This window comes from Microcaecilia unicolor, chromosome 2, assembly GCF_901765095.1.
Source record: "Microcaecilia unicolor chromosome 2, aMicUni1.1, whole genome shotgun sequence".
NCBI classification, from domain to species: Eukaryota; Metazoa; Chordata; class Amphibia; order Gymnophiona; family Siphonopidae; genus Microcaecilia; species Microcaecilia unicolor.
Window position 1 is genome coordinate 144355025 of NC_044032.1, and position 27228 is coordinate 144382252.

The window sequence follows — 27228 nt, forward strand, 5'->3', positions numbered from 1 at the left end:
GGATTAAGAGATTTTGCACCCACTATGGGACAGACAGAGAATCTTCAGTGCATCTTTACAGATAAGGGATTTATTTTGGAGACGAACAGTTTCAGTGCATTTCCAGTGTTTAACTGTGATTCTGTGTGATATAATGGAGGGTTTTATTATTATTATTTTTTTTTTGCCTATGGTTGAGCTTAAAGCAGTTTTGAGATAATACATATATTGCTGCCACTTAAGTCTGAGGCTTTTTTTTCTCCATCGTAACAAGAGTTGATGGTGTATTATTAGGAGAAATTTCACACGATACACAGGGTTCACTGTAATTTATATTGCAGTAGATTTTCTTTTGAGTTTTGGCGATTGAGTCTGCTGTACCCTTTGTGTTTTTGTGTGCTACTAAGAAATCCACAGGGATCTATGATGTCATCCAAATATCTTTTGATTACATTTTAGGAATAACACAAACATGGCTTAGATGAGACCAAGTTTAAACTAAGACCAAGAGGATACAATGTCCAGCATCAATTAAGACCAAAGAGGCTGGATGGGTGGTATCAATCCTGACTTGGGGCACAATCAAACTGTACAGAGTCTCCCATCTAACTGAGTCAGAATCCATTTTAATCCACCACAGAGAAGAGAAAGGACTTTGACTGCTCATGGTGTACCAAGTATCTTGTAACACCACATCATCTGTGTAAGACCTTCTTGAGCTGATTACAGAGGTGACACTGAGTTTCTTTAGCTTGAAGTCTTCTATGATCACCAATCTATATAATGAACCCTCAAATACCACTACAGGTGTCTTTTGGGACATGCAGAAAGCACTAGGATTCACTCAGGCAATCAATTTTCCAACTCACAAAAGGATCGTATACTATCATTGGTGTTCTGCAAGGACTACTCAACTTACTGAACCAGACATATCATTCAGTAAATTGACTACCTATCATAAATAGTCACGTACCTGACACCAAAATCTCTTCTTTGGAGTTACAAACTCCCCTTTAAATCACAGACCAGTAATTTTGGGGTACAACTGGATTCAACACTTAAATTGCTGATCCTACAAATTCAAGAAATCTTCAAAAGCTGCCTCTTACTTGCAACAACCATGCATTCTTTGTACACTCAGAAGGTAGACCTTGTCATAGTAGTTATAGTTGTCACAAAAGTCAGGAATAGTGAGCCCTTGGACCAAAGCCGGAGCTTTGGCAGACAAGTCACCTAGGCTGGCACAGGCAGGAATCGGAACAGACTGGACTAGAATAAACCAAGGCAGAACAGAGGTAACAAGGCACAATGGACAAAACAAGGACCAGATCTAGACGAGGCAAGGAAAACAGGCAAAGGGGCTAGAACTCGAACCCAAACAGGACAAGGCAAGACTCAGAACTGGATTAAAACTGGGACTGAGACCCAGTCAATTCAAGGCAAGGCAAAACAAGGCAAGACACGGCACTAGATTAAAACTGGGTCCAGAAAAGGGCAAGGCAAGGACTGGATCCGAACAGGACTAGACAGAAAGAGACAAGGCAAGGCACAACTAGACAGGCAAAACAGGGCATGAGCGAAGGAACAAGAACAAACAGAAGCAAGACTAAACAAGGCAGGAACAGGATTCAGGAACGGACTTGGCTTGGCAGGCTGGAACAGGATTCAGGAACGGACTTGGCTTGGCAGCTGGAACAGGATTCAGGAACGGATTTGGCTTGGCAACTGGAACAGGATTCAGGAATAGACTTGGCTTGGACAGACTTGGCATTAGCAGAAAGCAGGAACAGAGCTTTGGCTTGAACAGAACTTGGCTTTAACAGAAAGCAGGAACAGAGCTATAGCTTTAACAGAGAACTGGAACAGAGCTTGGTTTTAGCAGAAAGCAGAAACAGGGTTTAACTGTAACAAGAGTCAAGAGCAGGGCTAGACTGAAAGCAGGAGCCAAGGGTAGAGTCAAATTGTTACAGACACCAAGAGCAGGTTGTGGCTCTAGAGCTAGGCTTTCAGGAACAAGGTTCAAAAGCAAGACACACAGAAACAAAGCATTCAGCTACAAGACTCAGAGAAACACAGAACAGACCTTCAGGGGCAAGACTCACAGGAACAAAACCAGGCTGGAATCAAAGCATGCAGGAACAAAGCCAAACAGGGATAGGATCTAAACAGGGAACACAAAGACAAGATTAAGAGACCTCTTGCAAAGGCCAAGCATGAGAGTTCCAGGGTGCTTATAAAGGACTTTGTTGATGATGTCACAACTTGGAATGAGGCTTGGATAGCAGGAACACCAGAGCGAGGCTTGACTTGGTTTGCAGGAATACGAAAGCGAGGCTTGGCTTGCAGGAACACCAGGCAGCAGATGCATCAATGCAGGGACAAGGCAGTCCAGAGAAGCCACAGAGCCAGATCACTGGAAAAAGGTGAGTCTGGATGCGGGGGCATTGCCACAACCGTGACAATAGTGATGGCATTAAGGCTGGACAACTGTAATGCATGTTATATTGGTGTAACTACAAAGAGTTTGCGACAGCTACAATTGATTCAGAATACCATGGCATGCCTGGGAGAAGGTTGTAAGCAGAGTGATGACATCATACCGTTCCTGCAAAATCTTTACTGGCTACCAGTAGAATACAGAGCTAAATTTAAAATGATGTTTCTGATTGAGTTCCATAAAGGAACTGGGCCAGAGTACTGGAAGGTGTCCCTATGTACCTCCAAGGTTTCTAAAATCTTCCAAAGGCACATGTCCCTAACCATACTGTCTCCAAAGGGTATCAGCAAGCCTTCTCAGTTGCAGCCAGTGGCGTAGCTATGTGGGGCCAGGGGGGCCTGGGCCCCCAAAGATTTGGCCATGGACCCCCCTGCTGATGACCCTCTCGACCCCCTCCCGCCATCGCCATTGGCTACCTTTGTTGGCGGGGTCCCCAATCCCCGCCAGCTGAGGAGGTCCTCTTCTTCCTCCGAAGGCTTCGTTCTGTTTCTGATGTCCTGCATGTTGTACGTGCAGGACGTCAGACTCACAGAAACAGAACGAAGCCTTGCAGATCAGCAAGGACGTCAGAAACAGAACGAAACCTTTAGAGGAAGAAGAGGACCTCCTCGGCTGGCGGGGATTGGGGACCCCACCAGCAAAGGTAGCCCACGGTGACGGCGGGGGAGGGTTGGCGGCAGGAGGGGGGTCGAGAGGGTCGTCGGCAGGGGTCGTCAAAGTTGGCCGGGGGGGGGGGGGGGCTGAAATGTGTCCCCTCACCTCGGGCTCTGGCTCCCCCTCCCGCCGAAGTCTGGCTACGCCCCTGGTAGCAGCCCCCCTACCCTCTGGAATTAACTCCCAGACAGGCAGTGCCTAATGCAAAACTACCTCTACTTCAGAAAGCAAGTGAAAATCTGGCTGTTCTCCCAAGCCTTTAATGGAAGAGGCAACTAGCAAGGTAGTCACATGCACATCTGCTGCAAGTACTGTAGAAGGACTTGCTTTCATACTAAAGCTGAGAAGCATGCACCTTGTCAGACTGCCTGTGCCGTTTTTCCTCACTAATCACTCTTTTCATCTGTCAACCCTGATACTCTTTTATTTGTCTATATATTCCACCCTTACTTGTCCCCTTTTCTATCTATTAATATGTTTTAGTTGGAATTGGGCTAACATTGTAAGTGACATGCCTCTACAATTACAACGGTGGTTTACTATGCTGTAATATATAGTTATACAAATATTTTTTACTGTTGTATATTACCTATGTCCAGGTTATACTTGCTGTACACCAACTTGTGTGAATTTATTCTAAAATGCAGTAAATAAATCTTAATAAATATCAGTAAAACAATTATAAACTGACAGCTATAATTTATCTTCAACTAAATAACATTTAAGTAGTTGGTCATTTTTGGATTTTAGTCACACCTTTTTCAGTATAGTAGCTCAAGGTGAGTTACATTTTGACACAGTGGGTATTTCCATGTCAGGTTTATAATCTAACTTTTGTACATGAGGTAATAGAGGTTAACTTGCCCAAGGTGACAAAGAACAAGCAGTGAGGTTTGAATCAGCCACCCTGGGATGTCAAGCCCAGTGTTCTAGCCACTTGGTTACTCCTCCATCTTCACAGGAAAATTTCAAGTTTGTATATGACTGCAACATCCTCCTCAGTAAAGACAACAGCTTTCTTCTCACTTTGTTGAGAAAATTAAATTGAGAGTTTATGGGAAAACCTTTCTTTGACCCACTATTCCTCTGGTTTTCCCTCTCCTATGGATTCTGATAGTATAACATTTTCATTTGCTGGCATAGGGGCCTTCAGTGTCCCTATGTACTTCATAATTGCTTTTTCTAAGTTCAGTCCTGTTTCCTATTTTATCCTTGATGAAATTCTGAAATCCATGAGTAATTTCAGTCTTGTGATTAATCCACTTCACAATCAGCTGATAATGAATCCTAACCTATAGCTGAGTCCTTTACCTCTAGATATGGTTATGAAGTTATGCTTAATCCTTTATACTGCATGTAGAGCTGTAAACTCTGCATTCTTGATCCTCTTTTGCATTTTCAGGGGTTAAACATGGCCTTTTCTGCTTATGAGGTACCTCCACCACAGAATATTCTTCAGCTGCCGATTGTCCGGAAGGCTGGCAGATTTGGATCGATCACACTATACTGGAAGGCTACACCTGTCACTGCTAGGCTAGAAGATTTTACTCCATCATTTGGGAACCTTACATTTGCTGAAGGACAGGTATGTTATTGTGGAAGTTGTAGCATGAGTTGTACTGTCTGATTCATTGAGACACCAAACAACATCACCTGAAGCTCTTAGTAAATGAATCAGGATAACTGTGCTGTGCTGCAGTAGCCCAGCAGTACTTCCTTTTTAGCGAGGGTCAGCCTGCATTGAGCTTACTGCCACTTTGTAAAATGGGCTCTAAGTTTGTATCTGAGGCAATGGGTGGTTAAGTGAGTTGCCCATCATCACAAGGAGTAGCAATGGGATTTGAACTGGGCTTCCCTTGTTGTCAGCCCAGTGCTCTAACCACTAGGCTACTTCTCCATTTACCCCCCCCTCCCCCCGTCCCACTCATCTCAGCAGTGGGGTAACTACTGATATTGATAAGATATTACTTATCAAAGCCTCTGAAATATAAGTAATTATTCTTTTTTTATTTTATTTATAGGCATTTTGAGATACATAATATTCAAAACAGAATAATACTACACAATTTGTAATCTATCTACAGATAATTAATAAAAATAAAAAGGAAATTAACAATACTTCCATCGCCCACTAAAAATAAGAAATGATCCAAGAATCAAAGGAAAAAGAAATTATTAACAAGCTATCAATATCAAGCTTCAAACATTCCAATTAAATCAAAGACCACGCTAGGCCCCGTAGATTCACTCCTAAGTGCTATACAGTGTTCATTTGAGTCTAAACTTTCACAGTAATACTCTCTTTACTTTTCAAAAAAATATCCAACTGATTGGGTTTAAAAAATTGATATTGTTTAGTGTGAAGTAGAATTCTACACACACATGGAAATTTCAAAAGAAAATTTGCCCCCAGGGAATTGCCCTTGGGCGCAAAGCAAGAAATAGCTTACTACGTTTTTGAGTTTCCCTGGACAAATCCGGGAAAACTCTTATTTTTGAACCCAGAAATAAAGAATTCAAGTGCCTTAAGGAAAGCCTGAGTACTGCATCTCTATCCAACTCTAGTGCAAAAGTCACCAACAAAGTAGTCCTTTGAGTGACCACCTCCAGAGAAGATTCCAGAAAAGCCATTAAATACATTGCATTCTGAGGGTCTGAGTTTCCTGGGGCTTGCCCAGTAGTTTGAATATAATATGCCCTTGTAATTGGTGGCAATGAGTTTTTGGGCATTCCCAGAATATCAATAAGACATTTCTTAACCATCTGTACAGGAGAAAGAATAGGTGATTTTGGAAAATTAATCATTCACGTAATTATTCTTTTTTAACAGATAACTAAAATGTGACCTATTTACCTCTTTGATTTTCTCTTCCAATCAATACCAAACCATTCTTTCTAATTCAAATCATCTAATTGTGAGTTGATCTATATACTACTACTACTACTACTATTTGACATTTCTAAAGCGCTACTAGGGTTACGCAGCGCTGTACAATATAACATAGAAGGACAGTCCCTGCTCGAAGAGCTTACAATCTAATGGACAAATGTACAGACAATCAAGTAGTGGCAGTCAAATTGGGGCAGTCTAAGGTTAGGTGCCGAAGGCAACATTGAAGAGGTGGGCCTTGAGCAAGGACCTGAAGATGGGCAGGGAGGGGGCCCGGCGTAGGGCCACAGGAAGTTGATGCCATGCTTAGGGTGAGGCGAGGCAGAATGGGCGGAGCCTGGAGTTGGCGGTGGTGGAGAAGGGTGCTGAGAGGAGGGATTTGTCCTGTGAGCGGAGGTTTTGGGCGGGAACATAAGGGGAGATGAGGGTGGAGAGGTAATGAGGGGCTGCAGACTGAGTGCATTTGTAGGTGAGAAGGAGAAGCTTGAACTGAATGCGGTATCTGATCAGAAGCCAGTGAAGCGACCTGAGGAGGGGGGTAATATGAGTGTATCGGTTCAGGCGGAATATAAGACGAGCCGCAGATTTCTGGATGGATTGAAGTGGGGATAGATGGCTAAGTGGAAGGCCAATGAGGAGAAGGTTGCAGAAGTCAAGGCGAGAGGTAATGAGGGCAAGGATGGTATATGGTATCTAGAAACTAAATTTATTCTTGAACCTATTTCCTTTTCCTTAATATTTTGCAGGCTATGGCGTCAATAGACATGGCTATAGTGGATGACCTTGAGGTTGAGCTTTTAGAGACATTCAGGGTCACTTTAATTAGAGTGACTGGAGGTGCCAGGCTTGGAGATGAAACTGTGGTGATCATTAATATCCCTCCCAATGACTCCCCTGTTGGATTATTTGGATTTGAAGAAAAATTGGTAAGTCTTTGCCATGATAGTGAAGTCATGACAAGGAAGTGGACTTCATACTTTCAAACTCTGATGCTTTGATGCTGTAGTAGACTCTGGAATTCGTTGCCGGAGAACGTGGTACGGGCGGTTAGCTTGACGGAGTTTAAAAAGGGGTTAGATAGATTCCTAAAGGACAAGTCCATAGACCGCTATTAAATGGACTTGGAAAAATTCCGCATTTTTAGGTATAACTTGTCTGGAATGTTTTTACGTTTGGGGAGCGTGCCAGGTGCCCTTGACCTGGATTGGCCACTGTCGGTGACAGGATGCTGGGCTAGATGGACCTTTGGTCTTTCCCAGTATGGCACTACTTATGTACTTAGTGTTTTGATTATTTTTGCAATACAAACAAATCTCTACAGTCTAGAAGTATGAGTTTGCTTGAGTGTGTAGGATGCTGTTTCCTTTTCTCAGTGCTGATGAGGCTGCATTTTAAGACAGTATGATGAAATAACTGCTGTCACATTTTAGCCTTTAGAAAAAGGATTCAAAAATGTTTGATTCTGAGATGCTAAACTCAATACATTTCTGTCTTTTCCTATGTTTTAAGTTGTACCTAAGCATATATGTTACTCTCAGCCACGTCATCATACTACTTCACTATTGTTGAAATTCAAACTCTGTATTTTTAATCTAAACTGTAAGCCACATTGAACTTGAGCTTGTTTTTGGGATAACGTGGGATATAAATGTCATAAATAATAATACCACAATATATCTTTTGTAAAAAGGTCATTGAACCTTGCTCTAGCATGCATTTCACCATTTGGTTATTTTTGCAGAACTTCCCCGTTTCGCACATGACCTTCTCATTTCTACACCCCCTTTTTGAATTCGCATATAAAATTTAGGTGCAGACCCCCACCTAAATTTGAAAAGCCAATTATCAGCACTAATTAGCTCATTATTCAATTAAATTGTGCACGCAAAATGGGCATGTGCTCAAATTTGTGTGTGCAGTTTTTAGCAACTTTTATAGAATTAGGGGAAAAATGGATTTAAACCAAAATTAAATGAAAAAATAGCCCCACTATTAACATTCCAGAAGCACTATCATAGTAGCATTGTAAATGATGGCAGATAAAGACCACCAAGGTCCATCTAGTCCATCCAGGAAGGTGGTTGGTGTTGTAATTGCTGCTCCGTGCCTTTTTGCATTGCATAATTGTTTTTTGTCCCCTCACCTTAACAGGGAGGGCATTCCAGACATCCACCATCCTTCTTTTATAAAGTATTTCCTGATGCTGCTTTTAAGTTTACCTTTTTGCAGCTTCATTCCTATCTTTGGTAAGGTTTGTTTGTTTATTAGTAACTTCTAAGTATTTAAATATGTTTTATGTTTTCCCAGTCTCTCCTCTTCTGTAAGATACACATATTCAGGTCTTCAAATCTCTTCTTACATGTTTTCTGACCCAGACTCTGTACTGTTTTGCTTTTCCCTGAACTGCATGCAGCAGATCCACTGAAAACAGAAATGCACATCAGTAATTTCCTCATATTTCATTTAGAACATGTTTAGCAATAAAGTATGCTCCCATCAACCCCTAGCTCAACTCTTCATTTATAGTCCAATTATTCTAATTAGGACAACACGAGGAGAGTTTTCATTAGTTTTATTTGCTTTTAATTAGTTTCTGAGAAGCAAACACTAAATAAATTACATATTATACTATATAATCTTAAGGCTCTTTATATTCATCTGATATCTGTAGTACCTTAAGAAGTTTTAATTTAACAACTCTATAACACTAAGATGCAGACAGCAGTCTAGCAGCTAGATGGGTACTATCCAGTCTTTTGCATTGAGTGTCACCAGTGCATTTTTTCTAGCAAAAAAGGTGCCGGTACTAAAATGCTAGGCCACCCTTCAGGGGTGGGGTGATCACCCCACAATAGCCAGGACCCTGCAACCAGTCACATAACCTATGACAAGGCAGAATTGGTGTGCAGAGCTTGAGCTCTTTCATTAAAACTTGGGGTCCAAGAAGGGGCATGTTGCCATTCCTCCGTAGGGCGACTGCTATGGGAAAGAAAACGATTTTATTGAATTGGATCTCATCGGAACCACCTTCTGTGCCACGATGGCGATCACTTATGATTTCCCTAGGTGCCCTGGAACGAAGGGAAGTAAATGACTTAGCATCCCCAAAGGGAGATAGACTATTACAATGTTGGTTATTGTTTTGGGATACCCTGACCCCCACGGCTCGCAGTAGAATCTTGAACGGGTAAGCTCGCGGGGAGGAGGGTGGGTGGGAGGTGGGATGGTGGGGGGTTAGAAGGGTATAAGATGGAAAAATAAAATCATAGATGACCAGTTGAAATATGTTGGATGTTTATCAGACTATTGGAACGTACTTGTAATGTAATGTTTTTCTCACCTTATTGTTACTTGTGTATTTTGGTCATCAATAAAAATGATATAAAAAAAAAAAAAAAAACTTGGGGTCCATCAATTTTAGCAGACAATGGAAAAGGTGCCGTTACTCAATACCCCCAAGTACTCCCTCAAAAAAGCCCTGAGTGTCACATATATGATTATCTCCCAGTTGGTCAGAAGTTATATGTGTGTGTGCTGGATGCAAAGAGCTCCTAGCTCTCAGAGAATGTGTTTGTTCTCTTGAGGCTAGAGTAGCAGACTTGGAGGAACTGAGGGAGACAGAGAGGTACAAAGAGGAGGCCTATAGGGATGTTGTAGAGAAGTCCCACCTCCAATCTGGCAACCCCTGTGCTACCTTGGAGGAGAGAGGTCTTCTAAAAGGAGAGCACCACCCTGGTGAAGCTGGAAGTAATCCTGTAGCCAGAACCAGCCCACCAGGTGATGCAATATCCTCTCACACCAAGGATGTGTCTACAGGAAGGAAGGATTAGGATGGCTGTTGTAGTTGGTGATTCGATTATTAGGCATATAGATAGCTGGGTGGCTGGTGGACGTGAGGATCGCCTGGTCACTTGCCTGCCTGGTGCGAAGGTGGCAGACCTCATGCGTCACCTAGATAGGATTTTACATAGTGCTGGGGAGGAGTCGGCTGTCTTGGTACGTGTGGGCAACAATGACATAGGAAAATGTGAGAGAGAGGTTCTGGAAGCCAAATTTAGGATCTTAGAAAACTCATATCCAGAACCTCTAGGGTAGCATTTTCAGAAGTGCTTCCCGTTCCACGCGCAGGGCCCAAGAGACAGGCAGAGCTCCAGAGTCTCAATGCGTAGATGAGGAGATGGTGCAGAGAGGAGGGATTTAGATTTGTAAGGAACTGGGGAACATTCTATAGAAGCAACTGACGAAGCTCAATGTGCGCAAAAGCAGTCACAAGCTCACACAAACTTCTGTTTTCAAACAACAAGCTTTTACACAGAGTTCATAAGTTTGTGTGAGCTTGTGACTACCTTGGTTCGCAGTACGCTTTGCTAGTTGCTTCCACAGATACCTTTGATTGTTTTGGCTCATGGAGCACTTTGTTTGTTGCTTTTTCATACTGACTACATATGTTATTTCAAGTGGATGATTCAGTACAATCCAAGAGACTCCTGATGCAGGCCTTGTGAGCCGAAACACAGCTATGTCAAGTCTCGTTTGTTCCACAGTAAACTTTTATCCCATCTGAAGCATCATCTGCTTATTCTTGAGTCATCTTTGCTGTTGTGTTCCATATTTATTATCCTGCAAAGATTTGTTTTTTCTGTGTATACATCAGCCCACCTGAACCTACCCACTGATTATAATGTACACTCCTTTTGTTCTACAAATTTCCTGTATGTTCTGCATCTTTCCTGATCCTTCTACCCCTCTCTAGAAAGGCAGGAAGTCAGAAAGTTCACACAGAGGGCACTGCTTGCCTGACATAAGCCTATCTATCTTCTGATGATATTAGACAGATAGATTTACACTATTGGAGGATTCCCTTAGCAGCACTGAAATTCTATTGATAGCAGTGGGAACACTGACATACTGATGAAAAAACTGGAAACAGCCCTGCCCCAGCCCAGCCCTACTTTAGCCTTCTCAAACATCTGAGTCACTATGAAGTAAATGCATATAAAACAAAAGCACTACATTTTATTAAAGCATCTATTTGTACTTTATTCTTACCCCTCTCTATTAATGATGTGGAAATTGATACTCTTCATTCAATGAAGATCCTAGGCATTATTATTAATGATCAGCTGAACTTTCAATCATACATTTTATCCATAGTTCAAATTAAAACAAATTCACTCAGTTAACTCCTTCTGTGATAGAAGGCATTACGGAAGTTTCTTCATGCTTTGTTGTTAGGACAACTAGATTATAGCTATACACTCTTTTTGAACATTCTTCTGGTGGATGTAAAGAGGCTGCTTGTTCAACACAGGACTGCCGAGAGGGAGGCAGGGGGGAGGGTAGCTGCAACCTCAGGCCTTGATCTGGGACAGAGGTGTTATGACTTACTAGTTGCCTATTAGCCACATGGAAACTGATATTGTACTTGACATTTGCATTATGAAATAAATACATTTACAAATGAGTACAGGTGCCCTGTTTTCAATACTTACGTCGAGCCCTGAGGCGCCGTCGCCTGCTCCTAAAGAGATTGGGGCTGTCCTGCTGTATACGCCGGAACTGGCGTCTCAGGAACTCCAGGTCCCTCCGAATTCCAAAACATCTACAAGATACAAGTTTGTACACCAGGAGTCAGGGGATGGCCCTTATTGCTTTCACAACACAAATTCATTTGGCAGCCAAATCGTAGAGACACAACACTGATTGGTGGTGGGGTGGCATTACATTGGTACAGGTGATGTCATTGAGGTGGATATGAGAACAGAGAGTACCATTTGTGTGCAGTATTGTAAGGATGTGGGAATGTTTTTCCTTTCTAGTACATAGATTCTATTAACAAATGTACATGTGCACATATCATTGATTACCCTTGAATGCAGGCTACAGTTAGTGCTTACATTGCTGAGGGAGCTCTTAAATGTGGTGCTACAGGAGGGGGGACCTGATAGCCAAGGAACAGTGGGGGGGGGGGGGTGTGTGTGAAAAAAGCACTTACCTTTCCAGCCTTTGTTGTATCTGTGTCCATGTTCTAATGGACACAGTCCTGGGGGCAGGTGGTGGTGCTGCATGAAGAGCCTGCCTAAAGTTGGGCTCGCATCTGAGAGCCATGTTTCTCAGTGAATAACCATTGTAAAACATGCATTGCCTTATATGGATGCCCATGCGTGATGGACGTCCTTACATGCACAGTTCCATATATGGACTACCATCCCATATATGGATGAGTCAGCACGTGGACGTCCTGCCCCATATATGATGGGTCGGCATGTGGATGACCATGACGCATGGACGTCCACGACATGCATGGACCGTCGTCACACGTGCGGGGCCTTATGTGGATGAGTACGTGTTCATACATGCGGAGCCTTCCTTATATAGATCATTATCAAGTGTGCGAACCTCTTCATATATACACAATAAAATATGTATGTTCCTTATATTTCCCAGAGCTGCATGTTCTGCAAGTACAGTGCATGTGGTTGCGGACATCCAGGTACGGGAAATATAAGGAACATTCATAAGCGTAAAATACAGAAACACATCCTTGTTACTGTACTTTACTCTTATGAATGTTCCTTATATTTCCCGTACCTGGATGTCTGCAACTACATGCACTGTACTTACAGAACAACCAGGTACATCAGAGAAGTCCAAAGTATAGTAATAAGGACGTCTTTCTCGTAGAACCGCGAAGGACGTTGATATGACAAATTGGCAAGTAGAGTGAATGTTTTAGGGATGTCCTTTTGCGGTGCTGGAAGATGGGCATCCTTTTTACTATACTTTGGGCGCCCCTGATTTGAGCGTTTTGCACTGTGATAATGGAATGTCTAAGGACGTCCATACTATTTTTTCAATTATACCTACCTAATTTTGGCCGACTTCGCGAGGGCATCCTAATTCATACTTGGATGACCTTTCGAAAATGCCCCTCCATGTGATGTCTATTTGCTTTCAAAATGAGCGCCATAACGTATCTTATGTGTCCTGACTTTGAGATACCTAATAGAATTATTTGGAAACATTTATTTCTGTTAGCAAAAATTAATTAGATCTTTGGAATGTAAATAATGTTTCTTTGTACTGGTATTCTTTCTTTTATATATGTTAGTGTTAAAGCAGAGAAAATGGCCCAAATATACTGTCTGTAAGTGACAGAGTAGTATTGATTTATCATTTTGACACCAGATTTTAGTTTTGCTTTCATCTACATGCTCTCTGTTTAAGGTCAAGGTTCGTGAGCCTCAACCTCCTGGTGATCCAGCTGGCGTGGTGTTGCTGACTGTAGTACGGAGTTTGGGTGGGCTGGGAGCGGCTCAGATTATTTGGGTGCTGGAAGAAGCAGCTGAACATGATCTCAGTCCTCTAAATGGAACTCTTCTGTTTAATGAGGTACAAATTCTAACATCCTATTTCCTGATTTGCTTCATTCCTAAAAGCATTAATTTCAGACTGTTCTGGTTTCAATCAAATTGATCTTTAGCAGTTATGTGTTACCAGGAACAGCCTACCTAGGGCAGCAGAATTCAAAGGACTGCGATGGTAGATAGCGGAACAGCCTAGGAACTTAAACAGTAAACACATGCAGCTGGACCTTGATCTCATGCAGATGCTCAAAGGCTTGCTGGAAATCTGGGAAGAGAAAGAGAGAGGTGCTGGAGTCAGGGGAGGAGGGAGGAAAGGGAAAGAGAAATGTTGGGTATGAGAAGGTGTATAGGGCCTTGAGCTGCTCTGAGGGGGAGGGGGAAGGGGGGCACGGCTGATATTTTGCCTAGTCTGGTGTTAGGTACACTTAGGCAAGTCCTGTGTGCTACCTATTTCTTATTCAGGGTTCTCTCCAGCTCTATCCACTCACTGAGACTGTCTTTGTGTCCAGTTAATATAAAGTTAATGATCTGCTAGACCTAGAGGCTAGTGAACTAAAGTAGGCTGAATTTCACACACAGGTTGCAATTTTCTTTATCTTTGATTTTAAATTTCTTTGTCTTTTCATTTCTCCGCATTGAGCCCGCCATGCAGGATTATTTACTACTGGACAGTGTTCTGGTCCTGTCCGATGGTAATGGCTTTTTGAGGGAGAGTCATGGGATCTGTACATCAGATGTGGTCCTTTTCTATGGCCCTATGTCTTTATGTGCTATTTAATTGCTCTCCCTTAGTAGTCCCCTTGCCATCAGGCTTTAGATGCTTTTGAGACAGGTTGTCTTCTTTGCTATAAAATCTATTTTGGTGAACTGGATGGGAGATACTTGTATTTCTATTCAAAAATGGAGAGCTTTAACGATTCAACAAATGCATTTGGAAAGCTTATCTGTTTCAGATTTCTCTCATCCTGCGGGATGTCATGTTCAAGCAGTATGGGAAACGTTTTGGCTACCTTGCCCCCAAGTGTTCATACTTACTTATTAAACATTTGAATATTGGTTTTTCTTAGAACTGTTTAATCTTGTTTGCTTTCTTCGCTCTTCCAGACTGCTTATTCTTGATGGTACGCGGTGGGGGTGGGGGGTAATATGATATTGTTGCTTTAACAGCTATTGTATGATGTTCTTACGCATATATTCAAATAAAAATGATTGCAACATAAACAACACCTAACTTTCAGCATCATTTATAGAATAACATTTAGTGCTTTTTTGGCACCATTTATAGAATTTAGTCCTATGTGCACACATACAGTATGTGTCTACATCCATTATTCTAATCATTTACGCATATAGAGGTCCTTTTACAAAGCCATGCTAGGGATTCTGACATAGCAAATGCAGCGAAGCCCATTCAGTTCCTATGGCCTTTGTCGCATTTGCTGCAGAACCATTAGCGTGGCATTGTAGAAGGAGTCCGTAATTGGCATGTAAATATCAGAGTCCACTTTATAGAATTATCCCATGTGTGTGTAAAAACATAAAAAAAAACCAATTGCTATCATATGTGTGTGCATTTTTAGGACATTTAGCTTGTTTTTATGTGCAAAGACCCCAGCATTGCAGAGAAATTTGCAGTTTAGTACATCAGCTTCTTAGTATGAATGGCTATATACTCTGTTTATCTCCCTTAATATTTGCGTTCTTTTTCTTTAGACTGAGTCCCGCAAGACCATTATTTTGCAAGTAATACAAGATGGGGTTCTAGAGGGTGATGAAAGATATACAATTCAACTATTATCTGCTGATTATTCAGAGATATCCCTAAGAGATGGTAAGGAAGCTTGAGTCTGGAGTTGTCCTCACAGAGGGCCTGATTTCAGAAACCGTGTATTACTACCATGTATGAACTTTCAGCACATGGCTTTCAAATGCAAAAGTAATTCCAATGTTTTGCTTCTCAATGCAGTAACCAAATAATATGCAAATGTGTGCCTAGCATGGAAGAATGTACCGGTTGCATTTGCACATGGGTGTGCACTAGCAGAGGCTATGCCTTACATAGTAACGTTGTAAATGTCGGTAGATAATGATCTGTACAGTCCATCCAGTCTGCCCAACAAGTTGGCCATAGTTGAATCTGGCACTCTGCATAGGTTCTACTTCTTCATAATTAAACATTGGTATACTTACTAATTATCTCAGTCTCTCCCTGCTTATTTTGGGGCACAGACTGTAGAAATCTGCCTGACACTGGTCTTACTTCTCAACTACTGGATTTGCTATTGAAGCCCACTCCAGTCTTGGTCCTGATCAGATTGGCACCCACAGTTTCATGCACACACATTTGGCATGGATGGGCAGACTGACTAGGCCATTTGGTCTTGAACTGCCTTCATTTTTCTCTGTTTCTATCCACACATTTTGTTTGCAATACAAATATTTATCCACAGAATAGCATTCCAGCACATGCAGCTCGGATGCCGAAACAGTTCATGAACACTGATTTATGTAAAGACCCGTGTCTCCTTATAGTCCAGCAATTGCTCTTTATACCAGCACAACTCGCACATGCTCTAAAGAAGTTGCACATCATGATGCTCACAGTGAAGGAAGAGACAGGCATGAGATCCTCATTAACACTACTGTAGAAGTTCCAAGCGCAGTGCTAAGCCCTAGCATTGTGTTCAGCCTTATGGCCTTCTGTACACTTCTCTGTATCTGCCCTGAGCAGCCAAAGACCTTATTACTATGGATTTAAATGTGCTGTGCATTGGGATTTGTGCATTATTAGCTCATGCACAAAGCCCTTTTTTATATAGGGCGACCAAGCGCACAAGGCATACCACTCTTTTCTGCCTTGACCCCAGGGTTATTATCAGTGTTTTTTCTAGCAAAAAAGGTGCCGGTACTCAAATGCTAGGGCACCCTTCAGGAGTGGGGTGATCACTGAGGGGACCCACCCCACAATAGCCAGGCCCCCTGCAACCAGTCAGTAGTCTATGACAAGACAGAATTGGCGTGTAGAGCCTGAGCTCTATCATTAAAACTTGGAGTCCGTGGGTCAATTTTAGCAGACAGTGGAAAAGGTGCCGATACTCAGTACCCCCAAGTACCCCCTCAAAAAAAAAACCCTGGTTATTATACACTGCTTAGCACACTGGGAGCACACCTTCAGGGAGGTAGCACTGATTTATAGGGTTATTATCACTGGATACTGTACTTGAATCCAGGTCAAGAGCAGTTTAAGTGGGTGGCTGATGAAAAATGAATCTACATTCTCCACTCTTTACCAGCAGTTAATAACTTGGTCCAGGCCAGAATTGGGGTTCCCATCAAAAGTTTATGAAAATAAATAGCCTTCAAAAGGACAAACTCATAACAATAGCAAAGCAGGGAACAAGCATTAACTAGTTCATTCCCCCAGGGCTCCCCAATCCCCAGGAGACTCCTCTTTTACTCTTTTCTCTTGAACACCTCTGTTGAACTCAAATGCAATCCCAGATGCAGTTTCTTCCTGCTGCCTGGCAGTCTCTGCTCAGATTTAGGGGATATTCACTGTTTCCTCTCTTCCTTTTCTAGGGTAAATGGTTCCCTGCTGCTTTCTTGTACTACACAGATACTACTACTACTACTACTACTACTACTATTTAGCATTTCTATAGTGCTACAAGGCGTATGCAGCGCTGCACAAACATAGAAGAAAGACAGTCCCTGCTCAAAGAGCTTACAATCTAATAGACAAAAATAAAGTAAGCAAATCAAATCAATTAATGTGTACAGGAAGGAGGAGAGGAGGGTAGATGGAGGCGAGTGGTTACAAGTGGTTACGAGTCAAAAGCAATGTTAGAGGTGGGCTTTCAGTCTAGATTTAAAGGTGGCCAAGGATGGGGCAAGACGTAGGGGCTCAGGAAGTTTATTCCAGGTGTAGGGTGCAGCGAGACAGAAGGCGCGAAGTCTGGAGTTGGCAGTAGTGGAGAAGGGAACAGATAAGAAGGATTTATCCATGGAGCGGAGTGTACGGGAAGGGGTGTAGGGAAGGACGAGTGTGGAGAGGTATTGGGGAGCAGCAGAATGAGTACATGAGTACAGATGTTGAATTTCTCTACCCCTTCTCCTTAGGAATAGGGGTATTCTGGTGTAGCTAACCAGGGCACATTTTGGGGAAGTGCAGTGGCCTAAGCAACACTTTCACCTGTCAACTTTTCTGCTCCTTGTGGTACAATGGCTGAGCTAACCAAAGACAAGATTAAGGCAAACATATATAAGTGGGAGCTGTCCATAAATGGGCTGAAGCCTTGGTACAGCAGGTGGGGGGAGGAAGGGGTTGGGATTGGGAGGGTGACATGAGGGAGAGGGAAGAAAGGAAAAAGCTAGGAAAGTGATAGGAAAGGGGATTGGAAGGATTATGGGTTTGAGATTAGGGGTGGGGAGGGAGGAAGTGGAGCAGATCCAAAAATATACCCGCCAAAACAGTGGGGAGGGGGCGGAGGAGTGTGGATGTGATTTCTACACAGCAGTGCTTGGCAGCACATCTCACATCTAGCTTTTGTTTTACTCCACCGCTCTCCCCCCCCCCCCCCCCACTGCACCGTATCCTATACTCCTACCTAGTGAGCAAGAGCAGATTTTTCCACACCACTAAACATACAGCTTACCAGAGAGCCATGCTACTACTACTACTACTACTATTTAGCATTTCCATAGCGCGACAAAGCGTACGCAGCGCTGCGCAAATCAATGTGTAGAGGAAAGAGGAGAGGAGGGTAGCTGGGGCAAGTGGTTACAAGTCAAAAGCTTCCTGGACATAGACAGCTAGGAGGACAATGACATGGAAATTGTAAGGGACCATCCTTAGACAGGATGGGACAAGGGCCATTTGTATATCGATGAAAAGCCATTTAAGAGTGATAGGGGGGGGGGGGGGGGGAGAGTGGTGCTTAGATGGCAGCTCCCAAGGGGGATTGCTATCAACATGGAAGTGTGATGGGGATATTTGCTATGATATTCCCCACAAACAAAAACTTTAGCAGGAAGAGCAACCATCAAGGGGTGCATGTTTCTTGCAGTACTGTGGTAAATTTAATTTTCAATATTTTCTTAATTATTGAATTGCAGTTTGTTTAATTGAAGTTTGCAATTTGTGTTTATTGCCGCAGGAATAATAAAACCACTTATTCTCAAAATAAACCGTTTTCAGCTCCTGCTTTGGCAAAATGGTGAAGGAGTGAGTGCCAAGTGCACAATTTGAGAATTACATGAAGGTTGGGTTTTATACCGGTCCCAGTTTGCCTCCAAAAGGGGTCTCTTCCTACCGTTACTTCACTGGTTAGAAGCACCCTCCTCTTGTTCTAGAAACTGCAGGGGTATAAACAGGTCACAGCATAATACTTTAGTAGAGTCCCTAGAGTTCTCTGCCATCTAACCAAGGCAGACATTAACAGTCTCTACACATTTTTTAAGGACAGATAGAAAGAATAAGCTTTTGTATATATTAGGGTGGGGGAAACAAGTGACATTTGAAACAATTGAAGATCACAGTGTAGAGATGCCCTGCATCTATCTGAGCCTGTAAGCACTCTTTGAATTGGGAAATATTTATTGTACCTAACCTTGTTCTACAAATGAACAGGCGTGAGCTACATTCAAAAAATGAAACCAATCTTCTAAGTGAACAGTTTGGAGCTTACATTGATAGGCATAGAAGAGGGGCAAGACAGACAGAAATTGATTGAATTGAGCTTTCAATCTCCGCATACAAATATTAAAATGCATCTATACAAGTACAAATTATTTAAAAATATATCTCCTAACATTATTAACCCAAAGCTGGATGATAAACCTATTTTATTATGGCTTATGCATATATTGAATGTTATATGTGATGCCTAATGTATATTTTAATGATTTTTAAATTCTTCAGAGCCTCTTCATGGAATAGTAATTAATAAATGAGATTAAGAAATAAATTAATTAGTAATTTACTAAAAATTAGCGCATGTCATCTGCAGTAGAGCCCATAAGAATAAAATAGGTTATGTGGCAGATAACATATGCTTGTCTTTTTTAAAGGACCCCCTAAATCCAAAAGATTAGCAAAATAATCAGTGCATTAATAATCTACAACCAAGAATGAAATTACCCCACTCTCACTGGGCTGGAGAAAGCTATGAGCAATTAATTTCAAATTTTCAAGCCCTAATGATAGATTTAGGGCCCTGTTTACTAAGCCACGCTATAGGCACTCTAGGATTTTTAGCACGCGCTAACACTAGAGACACCCATAGGAATATATGGGTGTCTCTAGCATTTAGTGCACACTAATTTTATGCATGCTAAAAACGCTAGCATACCTTCGTAAACAAGGCCCTTAGATGTGTGTATTTATTTATTTATTTAAAAGGATTTATAGTTCACATTGAGGGGCATAATCAAACGGCGCCGGCGAAATCGATCGCCGGCGATCTATTTTGGCGGCGCCGCAACAGCTGGCCGGAACCGTATTATCGAAAAAGATGGCTGGCCAACTTTTGTTTCGATAATACGGTTGGGGCCGGCCAAGTGCCACAGATTGCCGGGTTTGAGATGGCCGACTTTGTTTTTCAGCGATAATGGAGACTGGAACCGGCCATCTCAAACCCAGCCAAATCCAAGGCATTTGGCCGTGGGAGGGCCAGCATTCGTAGTGCACTGGTACTTCTGGATGTTTAGATCTTGCTGATCAGTTATGTTATGACTTACTTGTTCAGGAGTGCTGTATTTTGTGATATTGTTTTGAGAAATGTTCAAGAAAGACTTCATACAAATGAAAAAAGTCACTGCCGTGCATTTTCCTTTGATGGCCGTCCCTGACGTGCACTACCCTTAATAGCCGTCTTTCTCTTGATGGCCGTCTTTCTCTCCGAAAGTGCACTTCTCTTAATGGCCGTCATTCTCCCTGAACAGGGAAATCAAAAGTTTTTGCACACTGCTTTTTTAGTAGTAACAGTGGGATTTGAACCAGACACCGCTGTATTACAAGAGCCGTGATGTAACCACTTGGCCACAGCTCCACTTACTTTGGTGTTCCTCCCTTTTGATTATACCCCTCCAGGTCTCTCTCAGCCACTCAAAGACAGCTTAACACACTGTGATTGACTGAGAGAGACCTGAAGGGGTACAACCAAAAGGGAGGGACAGCCAAGTAAGTGGAGCTGTGGCCAAGTGGTTACATCATGGCTCTTGTAATGCAGAGGTGGCTGGTTCAAATCCCACTGTTACTACTAAAGAAACTGTGAGCAAAAACTGTTTTGATTTCCCTGTTTGGGGAGAAAGCCGGCCATTAAGAGAAGTGCACTTTCGGCGCGACCATCAAGACAAAGACGGCTATTAAGGGAAGTGGCCATCAAGGGAAAATGAACGGCAGGGACTTTTTTAATTTGTATGAAGTCTTTCTTGAACATTTCTCAAAACAGTATCACAAAATACAGCACTCCAGAACAAGTAAGTCATAACATAACTGATCAGCAAGATCCTTTTTTTTTTTTTTACGAGCTGGCCGACTGGCTTCCCCTCCTAGGAAGGAAATGTTTTAAAGTTTGGTTTTTTTTGGTGGGAGGGGGTTGGTGACCACTGGATGAGTATAGGGAGGTCATCCCCGATTCCTTCCGGTGGTCATCTGGTCAGTTTGGGCATCTTTTTGAGACTTGGTCGTGAAAATAAATAGACCAAGTAAAACCGGCCAAATGCTCGTCATCGCCGGTTTTCTTTTTTCCATTATCAGCTGAAGCCGGCCACCTTGTAAGCACGCCCACATCCCGCCTTCACTACCCTGCCGACACGCCCCCTTGAAGTTTAGCCGCCTCCGCGACGGAATGCCGGCGAGTGTGTCCAAAAATCGGCTTTTGATTATACCGATTTGGCCGGTTTTAGGAGATGGCCGGCCATCTCCCGATTTGTGTCGGAAGATCGCCGGCGATCTCTTTCGAAAATAAGCCTGATTATCTCATAATTTAAGCAGGTTACAGCACTACACAATTAACCATCAATTAAAAACATTTAAAAAAACCCAAAGCAAATAAGAAAATAATATAAATATATTAGAAGTAGCAAATAAGAAAAGCTATAAGAGGGATAGTTATTAAGGTGTGTTATACCATAAAGGACAATAATATGACCTATATTATCATAATGCATGCTAATTTAAATTACTGTGGGAAATTAGTAGCGAAAAGCAAAGCATGCCAAATGCATTCAAAACACCTCATTACTATGTAAATCAAATAAAACAACTTGTGGTGATCTCTTCTAGCTGTGCTATTCCTGGTAAAATAATGCCTGTTAAAAGATAACATTATTTTTCCTTGCTGGGAGCATTGGTCTGCTAAACTGCAATCCGATGCTCCAGGTTCCTTTCTTAAAGGGGCTGGGTATGTTTCCCCTCCCATAGGCACCACTGGGCTTAGCTGATGAAATTCCCTGGAGTTCAGCAGGTTAGACCAGGAGTGATCCTTAATGGTAGTAATGCACCTGACCCTGCCAGCACTGTGTTCAAAATGGTGCCAGCAACCCCTAGTGGTAGTCAGGTGGTACAACTACAAAGGGTTAAGCTTCTGTATAATCCTTTTGCCCTTATATTGCAGCTCGACCCCTGGTGGTAGTACCATAGGACTATCAATAGGAACAGAGAGGGGTAGAAGTGACTGTAGATTGATCTTATCCTAATCCAACTATATTCCAAGGAATTTCAGCAGTGGGCTGGGGGAGGGGCCAAGGGATTGTGCAAGGGGATTTAAGGCAAAGAGGGTATCAGGATGGATATGTAAAGGGGGACTTTGGGTGCGAATTGGTGGGGGGGGGCTATGTAATAGGAGGGGCCACAGGAGGTGAGTAGCCTAGTGGTTAGTGCAGTGGACTTTGATCCTGAGGAACTGAGTTGAATTCCCACTGCAGCTCCTTGTGACTCTGGGCAAGTCACTTAACCCTCCATTGCCTCTGGTACAAAATAATTACCTGAATATATGTAAACCGCTTTGAATGTAATTGCAAAAACCTCAGAAAGGCAGTATATCAAGTCCCATTTCCCTTTCCCTTCTGTCAAGGAGGCATCTGGGATAAAGGGGAATTCAAGCCCAGCCCTTTTAATAAGCAGCCTGGGAGCAACCGGCTGCAGCTTAATGGCTTGATGCTCCTGGGCAGTATGAATATTGAAGCTTGTGAGGTTGATCGCAAGCTGCATTCATCATATGCTGTGGGAATCACTAATCTGTGGTACTAAGATACTGCAGAGTAATGACTCCCCTAGTAAATTAATGTATGGTACAAGCCAGTGGCGTTCCTAGGGGGGCTGACACCCGGGGCAGATCGCCGATGCGCCCCGTTCCCTGAGTGCAGCGCCCCCCCCTGGAACAGCGCGATGCCCCCCCCCTCCTGGCAAAAGAACCCCCCCTCCGGGTGCACGCCGCTGGGGGGGGGAGTGCCGCGCGCCTGCCGGCTCTTCGTTTTCATGCTCCCTCTGCCCTGGAACAGGAAGTAACCTGTTCCGGGGCAAAGGGAGCATGAAAACGAAGAGCCAACAGGCGCGCGGCACCCCCCCAGCAGCGTGCACCCGGGGTGGACCGCCCCCACTGCCCCCCCTTGGTACACCACTGGTACAAGCTAGACTTTTACCGCCCCTTAATGACTATCTTCTTAGGTGGTTATTGTAGAAACCCTACTTGCAATTTGGACATGCATAAACCAGCATTTAAACTTGTATATTAGCCTTTCGAAAAGTACAAAGACTAGGGGACACTCCATGAACTTACATAGCAGCACGTTTAAAACACATTTTTTTTCATTCAATATATAGTTAAGCTCTGGAACTCATTGCCCAAGTGAATGGAAAGAACAATTAATATACCTGGGCTTAAAAAAGGTTTGGACAAATTCCTGGAGGAAAATGCCATAAACAGTTAGTAAGTTAGTTCTAGGGAAGCCACTGCTTATTCTTTGGGTTAAATAGCATGGAATCTTGCTGCTTTTTGGGATTCTTCTGGATACCTGTGATCTGGACTGGCCTCTGTTGGAAAAAGGCTTGATGGACCCTTGGTCTAACCCAGTATGACAGTTCTTTTGTTCTTATGTTGGGAGTCCTCCATAAATCCCACCAGATTAAAATGGGGAACTAAAGAATCTACCTTCTGATGACCTTCCATTGCAACCCATTTCTTACTTGGAACCTTATAACAATTTGCAATAACTAACATATCAGATATGGAAATTGCAAAAACGTTCTTAAAATATTATTTTATTTTTTCATATACTCCTTGCAAGCCCAAAAGCTATTGAAGTGCAACATTGAGGGTATGGTAGGTGTTTTTCTGTCCCTAGATGGCTCATAGTCTGAGTTTGTACCTGAGGCAATGTAGGGAAATGTGACTTACCTAAGATCAAAAGAAGCTACTGTGGGATTTGAACTGGCATCCCCTGATTCTGAGCCCACTGCCCTAACCATTAGGCTGCTCCTGGACGAGAGCATTGTCTAATCAATATCTCCTAGGATTAAACAAGTTGAGAAAGCATGCAGACAAGGGTATTGGAATTCCTTTCAACTCCTGTGTGTGTGTCGGTGTGTGGGTGAGTAGCTCTGCTGTCTCTGTCTGTGTCTATGGCAAAGGAAAGAAGGGGTGGCTCTATTAAAGAAAGTGTGGGGTTAGTTTTGTTGCATAGTGGTAGCATTTAGGGAATGGGAAAGGTGGGGGTATTTGTAAGTGATGGGAATAGGTAGGATGGTAATAGATGATGTAGGAAATGAGTTGAGGGGTAGATGGACTTGAGTAGGTAGGAAGTTGAGAGGTAAATAGGGATGGGGTAGGTAGAAGTAGTTATGGAGTTTTGGCTAGGTAGGGATAGTTTTGGGGAGGTGGAGGTAGTCTGTGGGATTAGTTTAGGGTGGTGGGATAGTTGAGGTGTGGGGGTAGTTGTGTGGGAATATTGAAGGGGAATAGTTGTTGTGGGAGGTATTTCTAGAGGGGGGTACTTTGGGAAGTTTAGGGATTGATGGGATAATTATGGGGGAGTGGGACAGTTTGGGGATGGTGAGGCAGTTGGGACAGCATGGGGCAGCAGTGGAGTAGTTTTAGGGGGTGGGTCAGTCTGTGAAATAGTGGAGCAGTTGTGGGGGAATATTTTGACAGGAGGAATTCCTTAACTGTGCTCTGTGTCACTGTATGTAAGTTTCTGTGTTGCAGATGTTGGCACTGCTTCTCTTGTAAAACTATGTTGTGCACCATGTTTGTTTTTTAGGGGGGGGGGGCTTATTTCTCTGGACCCCCATCCGATGTGGCCCATTTTCAAATTATATGTGTTTTTCACTGTTTTTGACTCTCAATTTGCATCCCTTTGTGTTAAATTTTTAGAGAGCACTGTTGCCCCTGTCGGACCAACAAACATTCTCAACCCCTATTCTATATTTCTTTACAACTTTCATTGGGTTGGAAAGTATAAAAAGCAGTGTGATCTCTGTTTTTCAGTTCTGAAACAGTATTATTTTTGTAACATAAGAACAGCCATACTGGGTCAGACCAATGGTTCAGACTCCATCTAGTCCAGTATCTTGCTTCCAACAGTAGCCGATCCAGGTCACAAGTACCTGGTAGAAACCCAATTAGTAGCAACATTGCATGTTACCAATCCTGGGGCAAGCAGTGGCTTCCCCCATGTCCATCTCAATAACAGACTATGGGCTTTTCCTCCAGGAACTTGTCCAAACCTTTTTTTAAAACCCAGATATGCTAACCGCTCTTACCACATCCTCTGGTAGCGAGTTCCAGAGCTTAAGTATTGTTTGAGTGAAAAAAATATTTCCTCCTATTTGTTTTAAAAAGTATTTCCATGTAGTTTCATTGAGAGTCCCTTTGACTTTACTTTTTGAAACAGTGAAAAATCAATTCACTTTTACCTGTTCTACACTACTCAGGATTTTATAGACCTCAATCATATCCCCCCTCAGCTGTCTCTTTTCCAAGCTGAAGAGCCCTAACCTAACATTTCCCTACAAATTCATATTGTGTTACAAATTTTAATCAATAAATTGGCTAAATTATTGTGGTAGTCCACTGTAAAGGTTAATAAAAACAAAAACGGAATATAATTTGACATTTCAGTATTGGACTAGCTGAATATATTTTTTTACTAACTTTCAGAGGTTGAAACCTCCTGTTTGAAGTCATGGCTCTTTATCAGAGAAACAAATGCAGAGAGTTGTTGTGGTCTAATAAGGTTCATGTGTTATAGACACAATGGGAATCGTAGAGAGGAAGAGTTCTGTAGAGTCGATTACGAGCTTTGGTTTTGTTGTGTTGCAAGGTTTAGACATTTAGGTTGGGTTGGTTGGGTATGCCTTTTTGAACAAGTTGGTTTTTAGTGATTTTCGGAAGTTCAGGTGGTCATACATTGTTTTCACGGCTTAAGTGGGTTCCACAGTTGTGTGCTTATATAGGAGAAGCTGGATGCATAGGTTGATTTATATTTGAGTCCTTTGCAGCTTGGGTAGTGGAGATTTAGGTATGTTCGTGTTGATCTGATTGTGTTTCTTGTTGGTAGGTCTATGAGGTCTGTCATGTATCCTGGGGCTTTGCCGTAGATGATTTTATGGACCAAGGTGCAGATTTTGAAAGCAATACGTTCTTTGATTGGTAGCCAGTGTAATTTTTCTCTGAGTGGTTTGGCACTTTTAAATCGCGCTTTAATATAAGCCTGGTTGCTGTATTTTGAGCGGTCTGAAGTTTCTTTATGAGTTGTTCTTTGCATCCCGCGTAAATTCCATTGCAGTAATCTGCATGGCTTAGTACCATTGATTGTATCAGGCTGCGAAATGTTTCCCTCGGAAAGAATGGTTTCACATGTTTGAGTTTCCACATTGAGTGGAACATTTTCTTAGTTGTAGATTTAACTTGGCTCTCAAGTGTAAGGTTGCGGTCGATAGTAACGCCGAGGATTTTCAGGCTGTCTGAGATAGGGAGGGTGTAGTCTGGGGTGTTTATATTTGTGGCTTTGTTCATATTGTATTGGGAATGAGAGGATGAGGCAGTGTGTTTTATCTGTATTGAGTTTTAATTGAAATGCGTTTGCCCATGAGTTCATGAGGAAAGAATGACGTAAGTTGGATGAACGAAACTGTTGAAACAATATAATTGAGTATTTGAATATTCAAGCATGGAAACTGGTCATATTTTGTCTTTGTATTCGAACCTTGTTGTCTGTATAATTGTGCTAATTATGTATGTACATTTGTAATCCACCAAGAACTCTAGAATTGAGCGGAATATCCATTTTTCAAATAAATAATAGGCCCTTGTACTAAGGCGTGCCTAAAAGTGGCCTGCGCTGGTGTAGGCGCATGTTTTGGATGCACGCAGATCCATTTTTCAGCACGCCTTGAAAAAAGGCATTTTTGTGAGGCTGAAAGTGGACGTGCGGCAAAATTAAAACAAGTGTGCATCTATTTTCGGCCTGAGACCTTACCACCACCCATTGATTTAGCAGTAAGGTCTCATGCACTAACTGGGCGGTAAGTGTCAGCACGCATAAACTGCTGATTACTGCTGGGTAAGTGCCATTTCTACTGCACATTTTGGATGGCCATCAAAAATGGAATTACCGCCTGTGGCATGCAGTAGCCAGGTAGTAGTTCCAATTTGACGCACGATGATGCACCTAGGCGTCTATGCGCCTTTGTAAAAGGACCCCTAAATAAATTATTGAAAACTTCCAGTTCTGCACACAACTGAAACATTAAGTAGTGGACATTTGCACCAGGCCATTGACATGGCATAAGCAGCCACACCTATGCTGATACGTAAGTGCCGACTTACACTAGTATT

The 27228-nt window shown here is 42.6% G+C and overlaps 1 protein-coding gene across 1 annotated transcript in view; it reads left to right on the forward strand.

The window, feature by feature from the left end:
- Window positions 1-27228, forward strand: part of ADGRV1 (adhesion G protein-coupled receptor V1) — a 921762-nt gene that overhangs the window by 296862 nt on the left and 597672 nt on the right. The window contains 4 exon segments of the mRNA XM_030193377.1: window positions 4533-4715; window positions 6767-6946; window positions 13248-13412; window positions 15101-15218. Of these exon segments, the coding sequence (XP_030049237.1) occupies window positions 4533-4715; window positions 6767-6946; window positions 13248-13412; window positions 15101-15218 (646 nt within the window).